The sequence below is a fragment of the Dipteris shenzhenensis genome, chromosome 23, assembly GCF_047967505.1.
Source record: "Dipteris shenzhenensis isolate YYH24624 ecotype China chromosome 23, Dip_SZ_1.0, whole genome shotgun sequence".
Classification (NCBI taxonomy): domain Eukaryota; kingdom Viridiplantae; phylum Streptophyta; class Polypodiopsida; order Gleicheniales; family Dipteridaceae; genus Dipteris; species Dipteris shenzhenensis.
Window position 1 is genome coordinate 22,181,854 of NC_141618.1, and position 14,675 is coordinate 22,196,528.

At 43.1% G+C, this 14,675-nt stretch overlaps 1 protein-coding gene across 2 annotated transcripts in view; it reads left to right on the forward strand.

Annotated features, from left to right (window-relative positions):
* Positions 1-8,719, forward strand: part of ING2 (PHD finger protein-like protein) — a 31,697-nt gene extending 22,978 nt beyond the window's left edge. For both annotated transcript variants that reach the window (XM_087394469.1, XM_087394468.1), the window contains exons 5-7: positions 6,245-6,528; positions 8,060-8,098; positions 8,223-8,719. In XM_087394469.1, coding sequence (XP_087250595.1) covers positions 6,245-6,528; positions 8,060-8,098; positions 8,223-8,351 — 452 coding nt within the window. In that variant the 3' untranslated portion in view covers positions 8,352-8,719. The remainder of the gene's footprint in view (positions 1-6,244; positions 6,529-8,059; positions 8,099-8,222) is intronic.
* The last annotated feature ends 5,956 nt before the right edge of the window (positions 8,720-14,675 follow it).

The window sequence follows — 14,675 nt, forward strand, 5'->3', positions numbered from 1 at the left end:
AATATTTGGTTGCCCAAAGGATTGAATATATTCAGCCCATTTGATTTGCCTTGAAGAAACAATGGGTTGAGAAAATAAGTGCTTGATACATATAGATAATGCTTTTATAACTTCAAAGCATGAATGACTGCTAGTATCTCCTTCTCATACGTGATATATTTCAATTCAGCCCCTTGAAGTTTTCTACTCTCATAAGCAATGGGATGCCCTCCTTTCATCAACACTGCCCTAATCGAGGTACCACTCGCGTCCGTACATACAGCAAAGAACTCTTTGTCCATGTCCGGAAGTGTTACCATTGGTGCAGTGACCAATGTTCTCTTAAGCTCCTCAAAAGCTACTTGGTGAATCTTTCCCCACTCATACATGGAGGGGACTTCAACAACCAGGAGTTTGGGGAGGAATGCTTCTTCAACAAATCTGTTAGTGAAGAAGCAAGACGTGCAAAATTCTTAATGAATCTGCGATAATAACTACACATCCCTAGGAAGGATCTCAGCTCATGTATATTTGTGGGTATTGGCCATTCAATTATGGCCTTGATCTTTTTAGGGTCAACCCGAATTCCCTCAGCAAACACAATGTGTCCCAAATACTCTATTTCTGTCTTGAAGAACTCACTCTTCTTGGTATTTAGGAACAATCGATCCTTCCTTAGGAGCTCCATCACCTTAGCAAGGTGATCCTTATGCTCTTTCTCATTTTGGTTAAAAACTAAATGTCGTCAAAGAAGACTATGACAAATTTTCCCAAGTAGGGTCGCAAAACCCTTCTCATCAGCCTACTGAAAGTGGCTGGAGCATTATTTAGGCCAAAAGGCACGACCAAAAACTCATAATGTCTGGTGAGAGTGCGAAAAGCGGTCTTATGTTCATCTCCAGCTTTCATCCGAAGTTGATGATAACCAGATTTCAAATCGAATTTGCTAAAAACTTTAACACCTTTAAGCATATCCAATAAATCATCCACTCTTGGAATCGGATACCAGTTCTTAATTGTAAGTTTATTCAAAGCACGATAATCTATACACATATGAATGATCCATTCTTCTTCTTGACCAATAATGCAGGTGCTCCAAATGGAGAACTGCTTGGTCGAATCAGGCCTTTTTACAATAGATCTTCAATTTGTTTTTCTACCTCATCTATTTCTATCTTGTTCATCCTGTATGGGGCTCTACATAGAGGAGAAGATTAGATGTTGACCCACCCTCCTTATTGAAGGGTTTACGAGGATTCAATTTCCTCTTGGCTATTTCAGCTAGCTTAGTGAGGTCCTTAAGCGTGGTCGGGTTAAACATTTCAACCTCGTACCTCACTTTTGGGCTTAAGGCTGCTAAATACTTCTTTCTCTTATCTTCCTCACTCTTTTCGAGTAAGTCTAGAGAGTTTCCAAAACTTGGCTGTAAAATCTGCATTACTCTCATTATCGAACTGCCTAAACCTCTCCCAACGAAAGGTTAGGTTCTCTTCATGCCTCGGTGGCATGAAAGTGGCTTTCAATTGCTCCACAAACTTAGCCCATTTATGAATAGGCTCTTTTTAGTTTATGACAAAGACCACCACATTAGAGCATCCTTTTGGAGATGCAATGTGGCAAGAGCAAGCTTCTCTTGCTTGGTCTTGTCTTGATGGGCAAAGTATAGCTCAAAATGGCGAATCCAATTGAGGATTTTGTGAGCCTCCATTGTCCCATCATATTTGGGTAACTCGATTCTCTCTTGTGGTTGGAATTTGGATCTCTTAGAAGGAGTACTCAACTCTTCATTCCCAAAGTTTAAAGTCCTCTTAGTCCCTAATTTTGTCACAATGGATTGCTCAATCATATTGCTAAGCTGGAAAATCAGCTTATCAACAGGAGTCTCCTCTCTTCCTCTTACACTTGGATTATAATCCATGTGTGCTGGGTTTCGAGTTGAAGGCATAAACTCATCACCTTGTTCTTAGTTGGTCTCATTTCTTTCTTTATTACGAAAGGAGAACTCCCTATCAAGAGGTTCTTGAAGGAGAGATTGCTATAAATCTATTTGCGGGTTATCATACTCAAGATGTGTGTAACTCTCACCTAATCCATCCTCTTTAGGAGGGGGTGAAGGTGTTATTTCTCTCTCTCCTCAGGGTAAAGGAGGAAAAGGAATAAGCTCATTGTTATATCTCCCTTCCCCTTCCATTCTTTCCTTTTAGTAATACAAGAGAGAAAATGACTTGCTGTAATTTCAAAAAAAAGGGTTCATTTTACAGCAAATGTTAAGTGTTGTAGAGTTGGTGATACTTATCCGACTCCTGCGTCGCTTGGGTCCAAAACCTCTTCAAATGACCCCTTCTTCCCTCTCTTTTATGCTTTTCTTCTCGTATTTCTGCTGTAAACTTGTACACTCCGTTTGGGCTACTTATTTTGAGTTGATTGGAGCTCTAGATACCGTTATAGGGAGTACTTGGTGGGTGGATCACCCCTTTAAAATCTTGTTCCAATCCGACTTCTGTTTGGGAGAACGGGGGGTCTCTTTTCCTCACGGTTTAAGGATTTTAAGGGTGCATTCACACGGGGTGGGGGGGGGGTTCACCCCGTTAGGACACCCCGTTCACTGTTCAAGAGCAAAATTTTCAAGAAATCCCTTGTCTCAAACCCTCAAGAATTCAGGGTTTGGAGGGGAGGATAAGTTTGTTTGCAGCCCCAAACAAAATCGCAGTGTTCAGAGTACCAAAAATAGACTGTTCCAGCAATTGCGCGTCGGCCAAATCTTCAGTCGTTCGATTTCGATGTTCCGCACTCCGTGGTTGTTGCTTGCGTCTTCCGTCTGGCGCTGTGTCTCCCATCCGTCACTCCGTACTTTCTCCTTGCCATGCGTGAGTGCTTTCGCGGTTACGCCCTCCGTGATTCCGTGCATTGCTCTCCCGCTTTCTTCTCGTCCCGGTCATGGACCGTCGCCGCTCTGATACCAAATGTGAAGAACCAGACTCTTCGAGAATTAGAATTCTGCATGCATTGTACACATTTGCATTCTCGAAAAGTCCGGTTCTTCACAAAGTATCAGTCTAGAACCCAGTGAGCAGATATAGAAACTGCTTGCTAACTCTCTTACCTTAGAGCCAAATAAATAATATGTGACAGCCTTACTAAATATTCTGATCTTGTACTGGATCAATTATGATCATGAGAATCATTCTCTAGGATACCCTCATCATAGACCTTGATAAATACTTTTGTCGTAAGTATACTTATCTCAATACCATTTGGCCAAACGTGCTTCTTACATCAGGTGATCATATGAGCATCCCATCTTGGTACATAATATCTTAGTTTGGATGAATACTCATGTTACCCTTTCTGAATTATTCAACAATACTCACTGAAATATCAAGTGTCAAAGTGTCTTCCCCCAGTCTTGGAGTCAACTTGCTGCAACTCCCAGAGAAACAAACTGATTTCAACAGACTTTGCATAAACTAATGTACAACACATAATTGTTCCTCAAGTGAGTACACACTATTTCAATGCATATACATATACATAACATCTTCAAGTCTGAAATTCATAGCATCACGTCAACCATAACCATATTCTCAAAACCGATGTTGCTGTAATAGCATCTTCCAGCCCTAGTAGCTGTTCCCAACTACCCTAGTGACCTGCAAAGGGCTTATCAAGTGGTCTACCCTAAGGCCTCAACCCTCATTTTCGAACCCTTTAAGCTGCCCTTTGACAGTTGGTGGGGAAGGTTTTTTGGGGTGCTGTAGGCTGCAGACCCCCCCTTTTTTCCTCTTTCCATCCCTCTTGTTCTCCTTTTCCATCCCCCCTTTGTCCCTTCTGCTCAAGTGGCAGTGTACTTGGATGTGGGATGAGTGGATAGTAGTGTTAGAAAAGAGTGGAGGTCGCTCGCTAAGGCCAACGCTCCTCGCAATGGAAGCTAATCAAAATAGATAGGGAAGGTGTCAGAGAATCAATGTTCCACCCTATGGATAGACACCTTGTTCTAGATGCTCAACATGTGAAACTTCCCATACGAGAAGAAGCCAGAGAGCAATAAGATAGATGAAGCATTCAAGCATCTAGGGATATGGCGTCGACATGGCAAAGGGCCATGCAGTGCTTGATTTTCAAGGCATTGCAAAGGCCCGACACATGGCTGTGTGGGCAGCCAATGATGAAGAACTCTTGCTGCTGTTCTAGACCTTCCTTGCTGCAGTGACGGCAGCTCAAACTGAGGCACAAGAACTTCGGACCATTGGGGAAGAATGTGTCAGAGAATCGATGTTCCACCGTTTGGATAGACACCTTGTTCTAGATGCTCAACATGTGAGACTTCCCACATGAAAAGAAGCTAGAGAGCAAAAGGATAGGTGAAGCACTCAAGCATCTATGGCTAAGGCGTGTACATGGCAAAGGGCCATGTAGTGCTTGATTTTCGAGGCATTGCAAAGGCCAGCACATGCATCTCATTTTTATTTTTACATTTAGAACGTGAACTTCTATGTAGCCTGTAGGTATGACCAAAATAAAAAATCAAAGATAAAATCCTGTGAGAGCCTCATTCAAAATTATGCAGAAAAGAATTGGAACCAATCTGAAGATTGAAAGTGCCATGTGGCAGTATATTGTGAAAAATAAACCACGGTTCCCCTCTGTTGGAAGAAGCTCTTTTGGTCACTGCGACTCGTGAGAAACCCTGAATCCTGCCCCAAGTGGCCGTGAGGGTGTGAATAATGAAACACCTCCTGAAAAGTTAGTCTCAACTAGCTTGGAGGGTCTAGGACTGACTATCCTTGCGTATATCTGCAAACAGGACACAAACATTGGGACACAATAGGTGTAGCCTAGTGCATGGCAACCCAACCAGGATCATCCTTGAGCTAGAGGCTAGGCATTCTGGACCACAATACTCCCAGGTAAGATTGCACGTACCATATCCCACAGCCCCATCTATGCAGATACACTAATGACACTGTCAAATGTTGCCATGCCACCGTGCACATTAGTACACCGTGGTACAACTATAGGTACATCCAGTTGTTCCCCTCTGAGACTGGGAACCAACCATATCCTAAAATGCTCTAACCCATTCTGTAACTATTATAATCCATAACTATCATTCGGAAGCCCTTGATGGTTGCCTATGATGGACTGAGCCATTGGTCACATTCCAAAACATTGCAACTGGTTAATTATGCTAGGAAAGAGACAAATGGATAGTCTTAGAGAAGTTCAAACATAAGTGTAGTATTGATTGGACCATGGTCTCTCATTCCATCTCGAAGTAAGAATTTCAATTTTCCTGTCACCCTACCATACAGCTCTCTCCTTTATAAGTCTCTTCTCTAGTTCTCTCTTTCAAGCTGCAAGTCTTCCCCCTTGTGTAATCCTTTCATCTTTTTACTTCTGATCTTCATTATCATATGGCTTGCTGTGTTGCTCTTACTTCTCACGTAACCTCTCATAACCATAACTGCCCTTCTCTCTTTGTTTGATGCGACTTTGTTCTCTTTTCATTGAAAAGTTCCTGCAAATTGAGAAAACTGCTCACGTAGCTCAATGTGGGGTATCCGCAAGTATTGATCCATGCTTACAAAGCAATACCTGCAGTGCTTATTTCTGCATGCTTAAGAGGAAGATTCAAGAAGGTTCTCTCTTTTAGGGAAAATAAACATGTTTCACTGAACTTTGACACTAGGTCACGTGTTCAGGTTTGGAATGCTGGTTTATGAGTATAAATCACATCACCCCACGTATCAATTCTGAAATATTCGTGATCATAATGCTTTCCCTTTTCTTTTAACTGCTTCCATGATGAACACTGCCCATGAAAGATTAAAGGAGGAAAAATCAAAGCCTAGTGAGGACTACCTACATGATCTTGCAACTCGTTAAGGCTGACATAGTATCCCTATCATTGCTTGCATTTTCACCAGTAAAGTGATTTGCATAGGGTTTCTTTTAGCATGGCATTATACTCCTGTCCAAGCTGATACAATTAAAACTTTTATCTTTTCCTATTCGATGAGTAAGTTGTTGGAATTTGAATGCTTTTCTACTGCAGGCTCTCTCTCTATAGCAGGATTGGCAAGGGTGGAATAATTAAGCTTTATGCTATGTACTTTCTGAAAGACGTGAAGGAGGATGTGTATAAATTTTCTGTTAGCAAGATGTGTAATCATTTATGCCACAGTATGCATTCAAAAGGGTCTTCCAGTACAAAATATTTCTGCCTCAAAAGGCTCGCTTGCTAACAGAGATGCCGTGTCCCCAGAAGGAAAGATAGCTCATGATGAACCTGCGATTCTTCCACCTGCCAGCTTAAGAGACGAAAAAAGGAAGGGATATTTCTTTACACCTCCAGGAAAGAGGTTGGAAATGCGTGTAGAAAGGGAAAGAGACCGCGACAAGGACTGGGAGAACAATCGCGAGAAGGATAGGGATAGTGAGCTCATGCCTCCACCTGGGAGCCATAAGAAGAAAAGCATTCCGGCTCCTGTAGATGGGGAGGACCAACCGATTGACCCAAATGAGCCTACGTATTGCATCTGTGGTCAGGTCAGTCCATGTCAATTCAGTATTCCAATTTTGTTTGCAAAGTCTTTCCCTCTAATGCCTGAGGCACGTACTCTTACACCAAGTAGCACCCCATTGGAAAATGTGTATACCTTTAAGAAGTGGGAAGTGATTTGTTTTGTAAAGAAAAACACATTGAAATAAAAAAATGTGGGAAGAGAAAACCCGGCAATGGAGGAATCACAAAAAAATCATGCATTGGATTTTCCCTTCAAACCATGCACTTGCTGTACTTGTTTTCAAAAGATTTGGTATATATATTTGCCATTGATTGTGTGGCCACTCTACATGTCAGTTAGTTGGGACAATAGACTGCTAAATCATCCATTTAAGCAAGCTCTTGGAAAGATGTAAACTAGCTGTGGGTAATCTGGGACCACATGATTGAGAAGGGCAACTGCCCAGTGCCTATGCATGAATTAGGCACGCTGTAGACTTGCAGGGCACTTTGGGATACAACATTGAAATATGACTTTGCATATACATCTGCACATGACAGTGGAGTTTTATTTTCATTTGTATGGATGGATCTCGAGTCACTAGGCTAGGATACCTTGGGACCCTTTGAGCCAGCTGACCACCCTCCGCTGTCTCATTGGCAACTGGGGTCTAGTTCTCAATCCTATTGGTGGGAGTAGTTTCCATTATCATTTTCTTTTTCATGGTTTGAGCATCCTAAGGAGCCATTGTAGCTGGTGCCCTTGTCCGGGGGAGTCAATATTTCTCGAGAGCAATTTAAGTCTTGTGGCCAGCAAACTCCTTGTGCATGATTTAGTAAAGCTAATACCCTTCCATGGGGATGGTAACCTGTTGCATAATTCTCCATTATTGGTAGCCATCATTACTCGCCTCAAGATGGAGAGAGCTCTTTACTGAAGAAAGTCACTAACAGGACACCTCAGAGAACTTCTTGGTCCTCTATTGAAATGGCACTTCTGTTTCTTACCTTCTTATTTTCACATTCTTTATAAGTCTTCCATCCAGGCGACCCCCCCCCCCCCCCCCCCTCCTTTTTTTTGCGGAATTTATTCTTTTCAGCAAGCGTGTGTCCCTCATTTACACTTAGGAGCAGAGTGTGGGCCTGCATTTTAATGCGATGTTCAACAGAGGGGCACAGTGATGATACAAACCAAGGTAAACAATGGTGGAGAGGAACATATCCAGGACTAGTGTTCCTCACGGTCCGCCTCCACTTGGGAGATTTTGTGTTGCTTCACAATGTCGCACATTTGGAGAGCCAGTTGCATGTTAGGTGCTCCGTTGCAATGGACATTATGACTCTTAATGATTCAGTTGCACATAGGTCAGAAGGCTGTGAGGAGTCTTCAGAATGGCTGCGACCCAGGACTTAACAGCTAATGGGATGCATGTGCCAAGCAGTTTCTAATCCTGAATGGCTGCACACCTGGTTTACATTTAAAGCAAATTTCAAAGGATCTTGTACTCTAGATGTGGGCCTTGTACTGTTTGTTGAGACTAAGTTCCTGCTTATTGTATTTATGTGGCGTTACAGGTATCGTTTGGAGATATGATTGCGTGTGATAATGAAAATGTAAGTGCAGTTTTCCTGAACTACTAGATAGGCCTTGGATTGTATTGTGACCAGGATTTTTGCTGCATTTTATAATTGTGCCATCCTAATTGTTGTGTCCCTGGTCTGTGAATAATCTACACAGTGTGAAGGTGGAGAATGGTTCCATTATCAATGTGTTGGCTTAAGTTCTGAGACCCGGTTTAAAGGGAAGTGGTATTGCCCTACTTGCAAAGTTTTGCAACGGAGGGGGCTTCTCGAGCCTCCAATTTGATGTGTAGTTGCTGGGTTTCCCCTCATTTTTTGGTGCAATTGCTGTCTCTTTGTCTTGGCTGAGTCTTGAGCTCCTGAAGTCCACCAACCTTTTGGTAAATGGGGTTGTTCTATTGCCTTTTTGGGCTAGAGGATCAATATAAAGTTGGAATGCAGAGTCAACTCATGTAAATTCATAAATTCATACAAGGAATGTACGCTTGAATTGTACATGGCCATATAATTTTGCAGCTGGGCTGTCCTGAAGCTGGAAAGCCACTACAGTGGTGTGACTTGTGTTGGAATTAGTCTTTTAGCTCTTTTTTTCATCCTGTGATCTTCCTTCTACACACACACACACACACGTGTGTGTGTTTGTGTGAACACGTCTTTTAGCTCCTTTTTTCATCCTGTGATCTCCTTCTTTGTGAGTGATACACACACACACTCTCTCTCTCTAAGATGTATGACTATAAGATGACTTAGAAAGCAATATGTGTGGGTGTATCTGAGCCTGTACCTGTGCCTGTGCCTGTGCCTGTGCCTGTACATACGTATGTGCACACACACACACACACACACAAAACATTAAGATGTATGATTGTGATTACAATATAAAAGTATAAAGGGAAATGGTTTAATTTTTCTTATAAAGATGAATAATATAGCATTGTGTAGAGTGGGTTGATTTAGAATGGTTGAGTATGGGTTCAAGTCATTCCATACATAGAGGCAAATGCAAGTTGCCAATAACATACTGACTAATGATGGCAAATGGTTTAGTTTTACTTATAAAGACAAATTATATATCATTGTATAGGGTGGTTTAATGTAGAATGGTCAAGTATGGGTTTAAGTCATTCTATACAAGCCCAGTTAAGACACATCTATAATTGTATTGATGTTTATTTCTAATCTTGTAACGAAGGAAATAAGTGTCTTAAGTGGGCTTGATGTCGGCTTCCCAAGTAACATCTAATTTATTTTGGGGGCATGCATGCGGTGTATGTTTGCTAACCTTGGACAACATGTTTGCTAACCTTGGACAACATGTGAATTAATTTGGATTATATTTATTTTAGGGAATTGGGAATTACTTCGTCCTTGTAAAAAAAGCTTACTAGTTAAGGAAATCTTTCAACTTTTTACTATAAAAGTCGAGCTTATTTTTTTGTGCCTCTCTCTCTCTCTCTCTCTCTCTCTCTCTCTCTCTCTCTCTCTCTCTCTCTCTCTCTTTGTGCTTCGCCCTCCTGCTCCATCCTTTTGCTCATTGCTCCGTCATCTTGTCCACTGCTTCGTCCTCCTACCTGCTCTGCCATCCTATTGCAGCTCCGCATCTTACCTTCCTTCTGCCTGCAACTCTCCTCTTGCGTGCAACTCACCTAACACCTTCGCCTATAGCCTCTCGTTTGGTTGCCTTTCACTTCTCCCTTCAGTCTCCCGCCTCCACTTAGTCCTCCTCTACTCGCTCAGGCCTTTTGCTCCTTGCTCAGCCCTCACCCTTCGTCCTCAGTCCTCCCTCTACTCCCCGTCCTTAGCATCTCCACTCCTCGTTCTGGTCTTTTTGCGCAGACATTTGAAGCAAAGATTTACTCTTGTCTGCTTTGAACTTCTTATGCTGCTCTTCTTTGCGCTAATCCTTCTTCGAATCCTCCTCTCATGGATGACTTGAGCTTTCACCTTTTTTGGAGTCCTTGTGATGTGGCTTCCTCGACGTCTGCTTTGCCTTGTGTGTGGGCACATGAACTATGTCGACGATGGGATCTATCACCAGGAAAGGGATGATTGTACTCTTTCTTGTGGTTTGTTGAATCCTCTTCGAAAGCCTCTCGATATCAGGGGGGTTCTCAAACACGTTTTGCTCCTTCGGGGGAGTCCTCTTTGACGGGGCTGGGGGTTGGTTGATGGGATTTTGGGAAAGGCTCATGGGAGTTGCGGGAGAGAACATGCTCTTAGGACTTAGGGGAGGGCTCATGGGGAGGGGAAGACTCATGTAGAGGAGAAGGCTCACAAGACTTGAGGTGGGCTCATGGGACTTGGGAGAGGGCTCGTGGGACTTGGGGAAGGGCTCACGATAGTTAAGGGAGGGCTTGTGGGACATAGGGGAAGGATCACGCTCTTGGGAGCTGGGGAAGGTCTCATGAGAGTTGGAGGAGGGCTCACGAGAACTGGGGGAAGTCTCACGAGATTTTGGGAAGGGCTCATGAGAGTTGGGGGAGGGCTCACAAGAGTTTGATGAGGTGCCACTGGACCCGGAGAGGTTTGTGTGCGCAGATGGAGCTAGAGGAGGAAGGGTGGAGGCGGCGTGCTGTGGGTCTAGTAGTGTTCTTCAGTCGTGCCATCAAATAATGAGAGTTAGGTGTTTAGAAACTTTTCATATAGGCCCATCATCTTTTTACCACTTTTAATTATGTTTAGGGTTTCATCCTATCATTCATCCCTGCCCTAATCCCTCCAACCCCCCCACCCCCATCGCCCTCCCCCTTATTTCTCGCCCTCGCCCCCGTCGCCCTTCCCCCTACCCCCTTCCCGCCGTCGCCTCCCCTCCCCTCCCACCCTCCTTCCCCCCACCCTTACTACCACTCCGCCCCCTGTCTCGCCCTACGTCCCACCCTTCTCTTCCGCCTTCCTAACCTTGTCCCCACCTTCTTCAACCTCCTTACCTCACACAAACCTTGGACTCTAAGAGTGAGTACACAAGTTGTGGTCAAAATAAGCAAGATACTCATTTCATAACTGTATGCAATTACATCATAGCTTCTATTGTTGGTTGGGCCCATTTGCTCCCTTCTCTCACTCTAGCTTGCAACCAACGTGCGACTCCTCGACTCGCTATGAATGCTTTCCAAGCACTATGCCTTCTATTCTTTGATGCAATGTGAACTGCTTTTGCAAATTCTAATGCCTTTGCCTTTTTAGACTTCAAAGTCCTACCTAGTAAACATCTAAAAAATCAATCGTACATCTCATGCAATGCATTGCTACGAGTGACATCACCACCATGCCTTGAGTTCTTGAAGTAGGCTGGCTCTATAGTGCGACTTGACCATGCCTTGTGTATTTCAAATGGACAAAGGGCTCCAATTCTATACAAACCATGATCCGTGTGCATAGAGAATATGCTGCAAATATGACGAGTATAATTTTAGCAATAGAAACTTTTAATAAAGCAAGTGCTAAATATTTACGATGGTGACAAGATTACCATGTAATGCATGATGTGCAACTCCTCCCATGCTTTCACCATTAATTGCATAAACTCTTTCACAGCCATCGAGAACCTCTCATAATACATCGCATCAATTTGAACCTGGCAAAGCAATTTTATCAATGCGTCTACCTTTGTCCATACTTTAGCTCTCAAAGTTGCTACTTGAGGATGAGAAGCCTTATTGGTCGTGCATTCACACAATCAGTATTTCCAACCCAAGCTGCTTTGAGACAATGTATGTTTGTCCTTGTCAAGATTATGGTTAGATAGATATATCCTTGCCTTCGCTCCACCCATGGACACTTTGGCAGAAAGATTTTGTGTTGCCCTAGACATTTACTTATCCTCCTTAAGTTTTACATTTCCTCCATGGAATCCCATCTCTAATAGTAACTTTTTAGCTTTTGCAATGCACCGTGTGGATACTTCTTATGGAATTAAATTCTAAGCATAAATAAGATGCAAATACAACTTATAGTACGCGCAGTTCTAAGTGTAAAGTACATGTGTGTACTCTCTCTAGTGGGATGGGTAAGATGGTATCCCTCTTTGAATCTGCCAAAATTCTTCTAGAAAGCTTGAGCCCAAATGCAGAGAGCACCACATCTCACCTGATTAAAATGCATTTGTGTGCCATGTGAACTAAAGGCACAAGAGACATCATCTTTGACTATGCCTTGCCCTTCAACAATCCCGCCTTTCTACTCAGCAAGAACTTTGAGTGGATGCAAACTAGGGTGTCACTCTTAAATAATCCCATGTAATGGGCAAGCAAGGAGTCCACACCCAGTATGTCCCCTCGGTCCCTATGTCACATCCCAAAACTTCAAAGGCAGCCTAAAAACTAGAGGCTTTCATATGCATGCTTTCTTTGAGATACTTGGTAGCACACATTATAGAAAAAATAACCAAAATAGAGAATATGCTACTACACATGAAGAAACATCATTTTAGAAATTTAAATCTAAATAAATGTAATATATCATTTGAATTCTTCTTCTTGAATCAACTTCTAAGTTTCTTCACAGAAAGAAAGGTGTTGACTTCAAGACTTACATTAGCAGCATCATGAGCTCCATACATCTCCTTTGCATCACCATTCCCTTCAAGTCCAGCATCACCTCTCAACAACTTGCTCATGCATGACTTTGTGTCTTTGGGTATGAAGAGTCAATATCATCCATGCCCACTATCCTCATCTTATCATCCATGAAGTTCCTGAAAGAAGAGCAAAGGGAACCTTGGCAAAAACAATACACCACTGTGGATAATACAAAGTAATAAATTTCACTAAAACAATAGGGAATTAACATTTTACTCATATTTTCCTCTTTAGGGCACCTCCAGTGGTTCAAGATGCTTCTTTTCTTGAAAACAAAGACCATGGAAAACATATTGGTCTTGCAACTGTATGGTAACATTGGAGGTCTCCTCAAATGATGCCATCAATAGTTAGAGAGTTTACAAAGAGTGTGATAGGACATGATAGAAGGTGTGTCATGGATGAGGAGGGATGAGAAGGACCATGCATGATTACAAGAGAGGAGAAGCAAGTGGAGGACTAGGTGTGAGCATGAATAGGCATGAGCAGACGGGAGGAGAAGCAATAGATGTGAGGGTAGATGAATAGGCATGAGCAGGAGGGAGGACAAGCAATAGAGCATGCATGAGTAGAAGGAAGGATATGCAAAAGGAGGAGCAAGCATGAGCATGAGGGAAAAGGAGCATGGATGAGCATGAAGGAGGAGGAGGAGCAAGAAAAAGCAATAGGGGGAAGGAGGAGGGAGGAGGGAGGAGGAGGAGGCATATGGACAAACGAAGGAGGAGGAGGAGGAGGAGGAGGGGGGATGGAGGATCAAGAGGAGGAGGAATGGGACATGTGGAAGAGAAGGAGGAGAGAGCCTGGGAGGCAAGGAGGATATTAGGGGGAGGAGGAGGGAGAGAAAGGGAATTCAAATTCAAAATTTGAAATTTCGACTTTGGGAGAGGTGCCCCCTCCTTGGTGTAAGAGGTGTAAGAGGTGGCCCACTCCTAGTTGCAGGAGGTGGGCTCAATTGTGCTTAACCCACCTAGGTAGGGGTGAATAGGACTCCCTTGGACCCCATAATAGGGCTTGCAGTAGGCCTAATCCATTTCTTAAGCCATTCCTTATGAGGCCATTTTGAGACCCCAATTCTCCCCTAATGATTGTCACCCAAGGTATTAGCCTAAACTCTTAAGCAATCCAAACATCACTTCCATCCTTCAAAATGTGACCTATAAAAGATTGAAGATAGAAATTTGGTCTAGGGGAAGGGGATTGCTTTACCATTATAGAAAGAATGGGAGCAAAGAGGAATAGGTTGAGAGGTGGGGACACGTTTCCAAATTTTCATTTTTCCTTTTTAGGGAAAAAATTAGTGCAAATTTGAGGAGGGTAGGGGGGGCCATCCAAAAGTCAAGGGGGTTAGTAAATGCCCCAAGGAGGTGGTGGGGAAAAGAGGGAGGCAAGTGGTAGGTAGTGGGGACCAAGGGATGTATCTCCACCTATGGGAGGCCAATATGGAATCCTTGATTCTTTTAATGCCCAAGCCTTCCCATTGGCTCCACAAATCTACATCATAGATGATATTAGTAAAGGGAATACCCCACAAGTGACCTATGGATCTTGGGTCAATGTTTGCTTGGGTGTAGCCAGTTACAAAACTATTTTCGGGGCCATTTTGGAGCCACGACACGATGTGCTTTTGGGCAAATATTTGAATTTTGCATGGACCCGTGCTCTCATCGAAAATTTTTTCGACGTCATGAAGGTGCACTGGCATAATAATGAGACACAATCTATTTGTTCTGAACACCACATAGCTTGACACATGGCATCTCTACACTGCTTCACGCAACACAGTCTTTGGCCTAAGCTGCCTGACCACTTATCATCACGTAGCCTTTTGTTGTAGCTTGGCCACCTGTCACTAGAAACTGCACCCATGTAGATCACTAAAATTGAAGGTTGGCTTGGAGAGACCACCGCACTAGTTCTTTGCATAATAATTAGATGCAATCTATCATTTTGAACACCGCTGCAGTGCAGTCTCCTGACCACCTATCATCATGTAGCCTTTTGCCACATCTTTGCCTGCATCCCATGCAAATCAT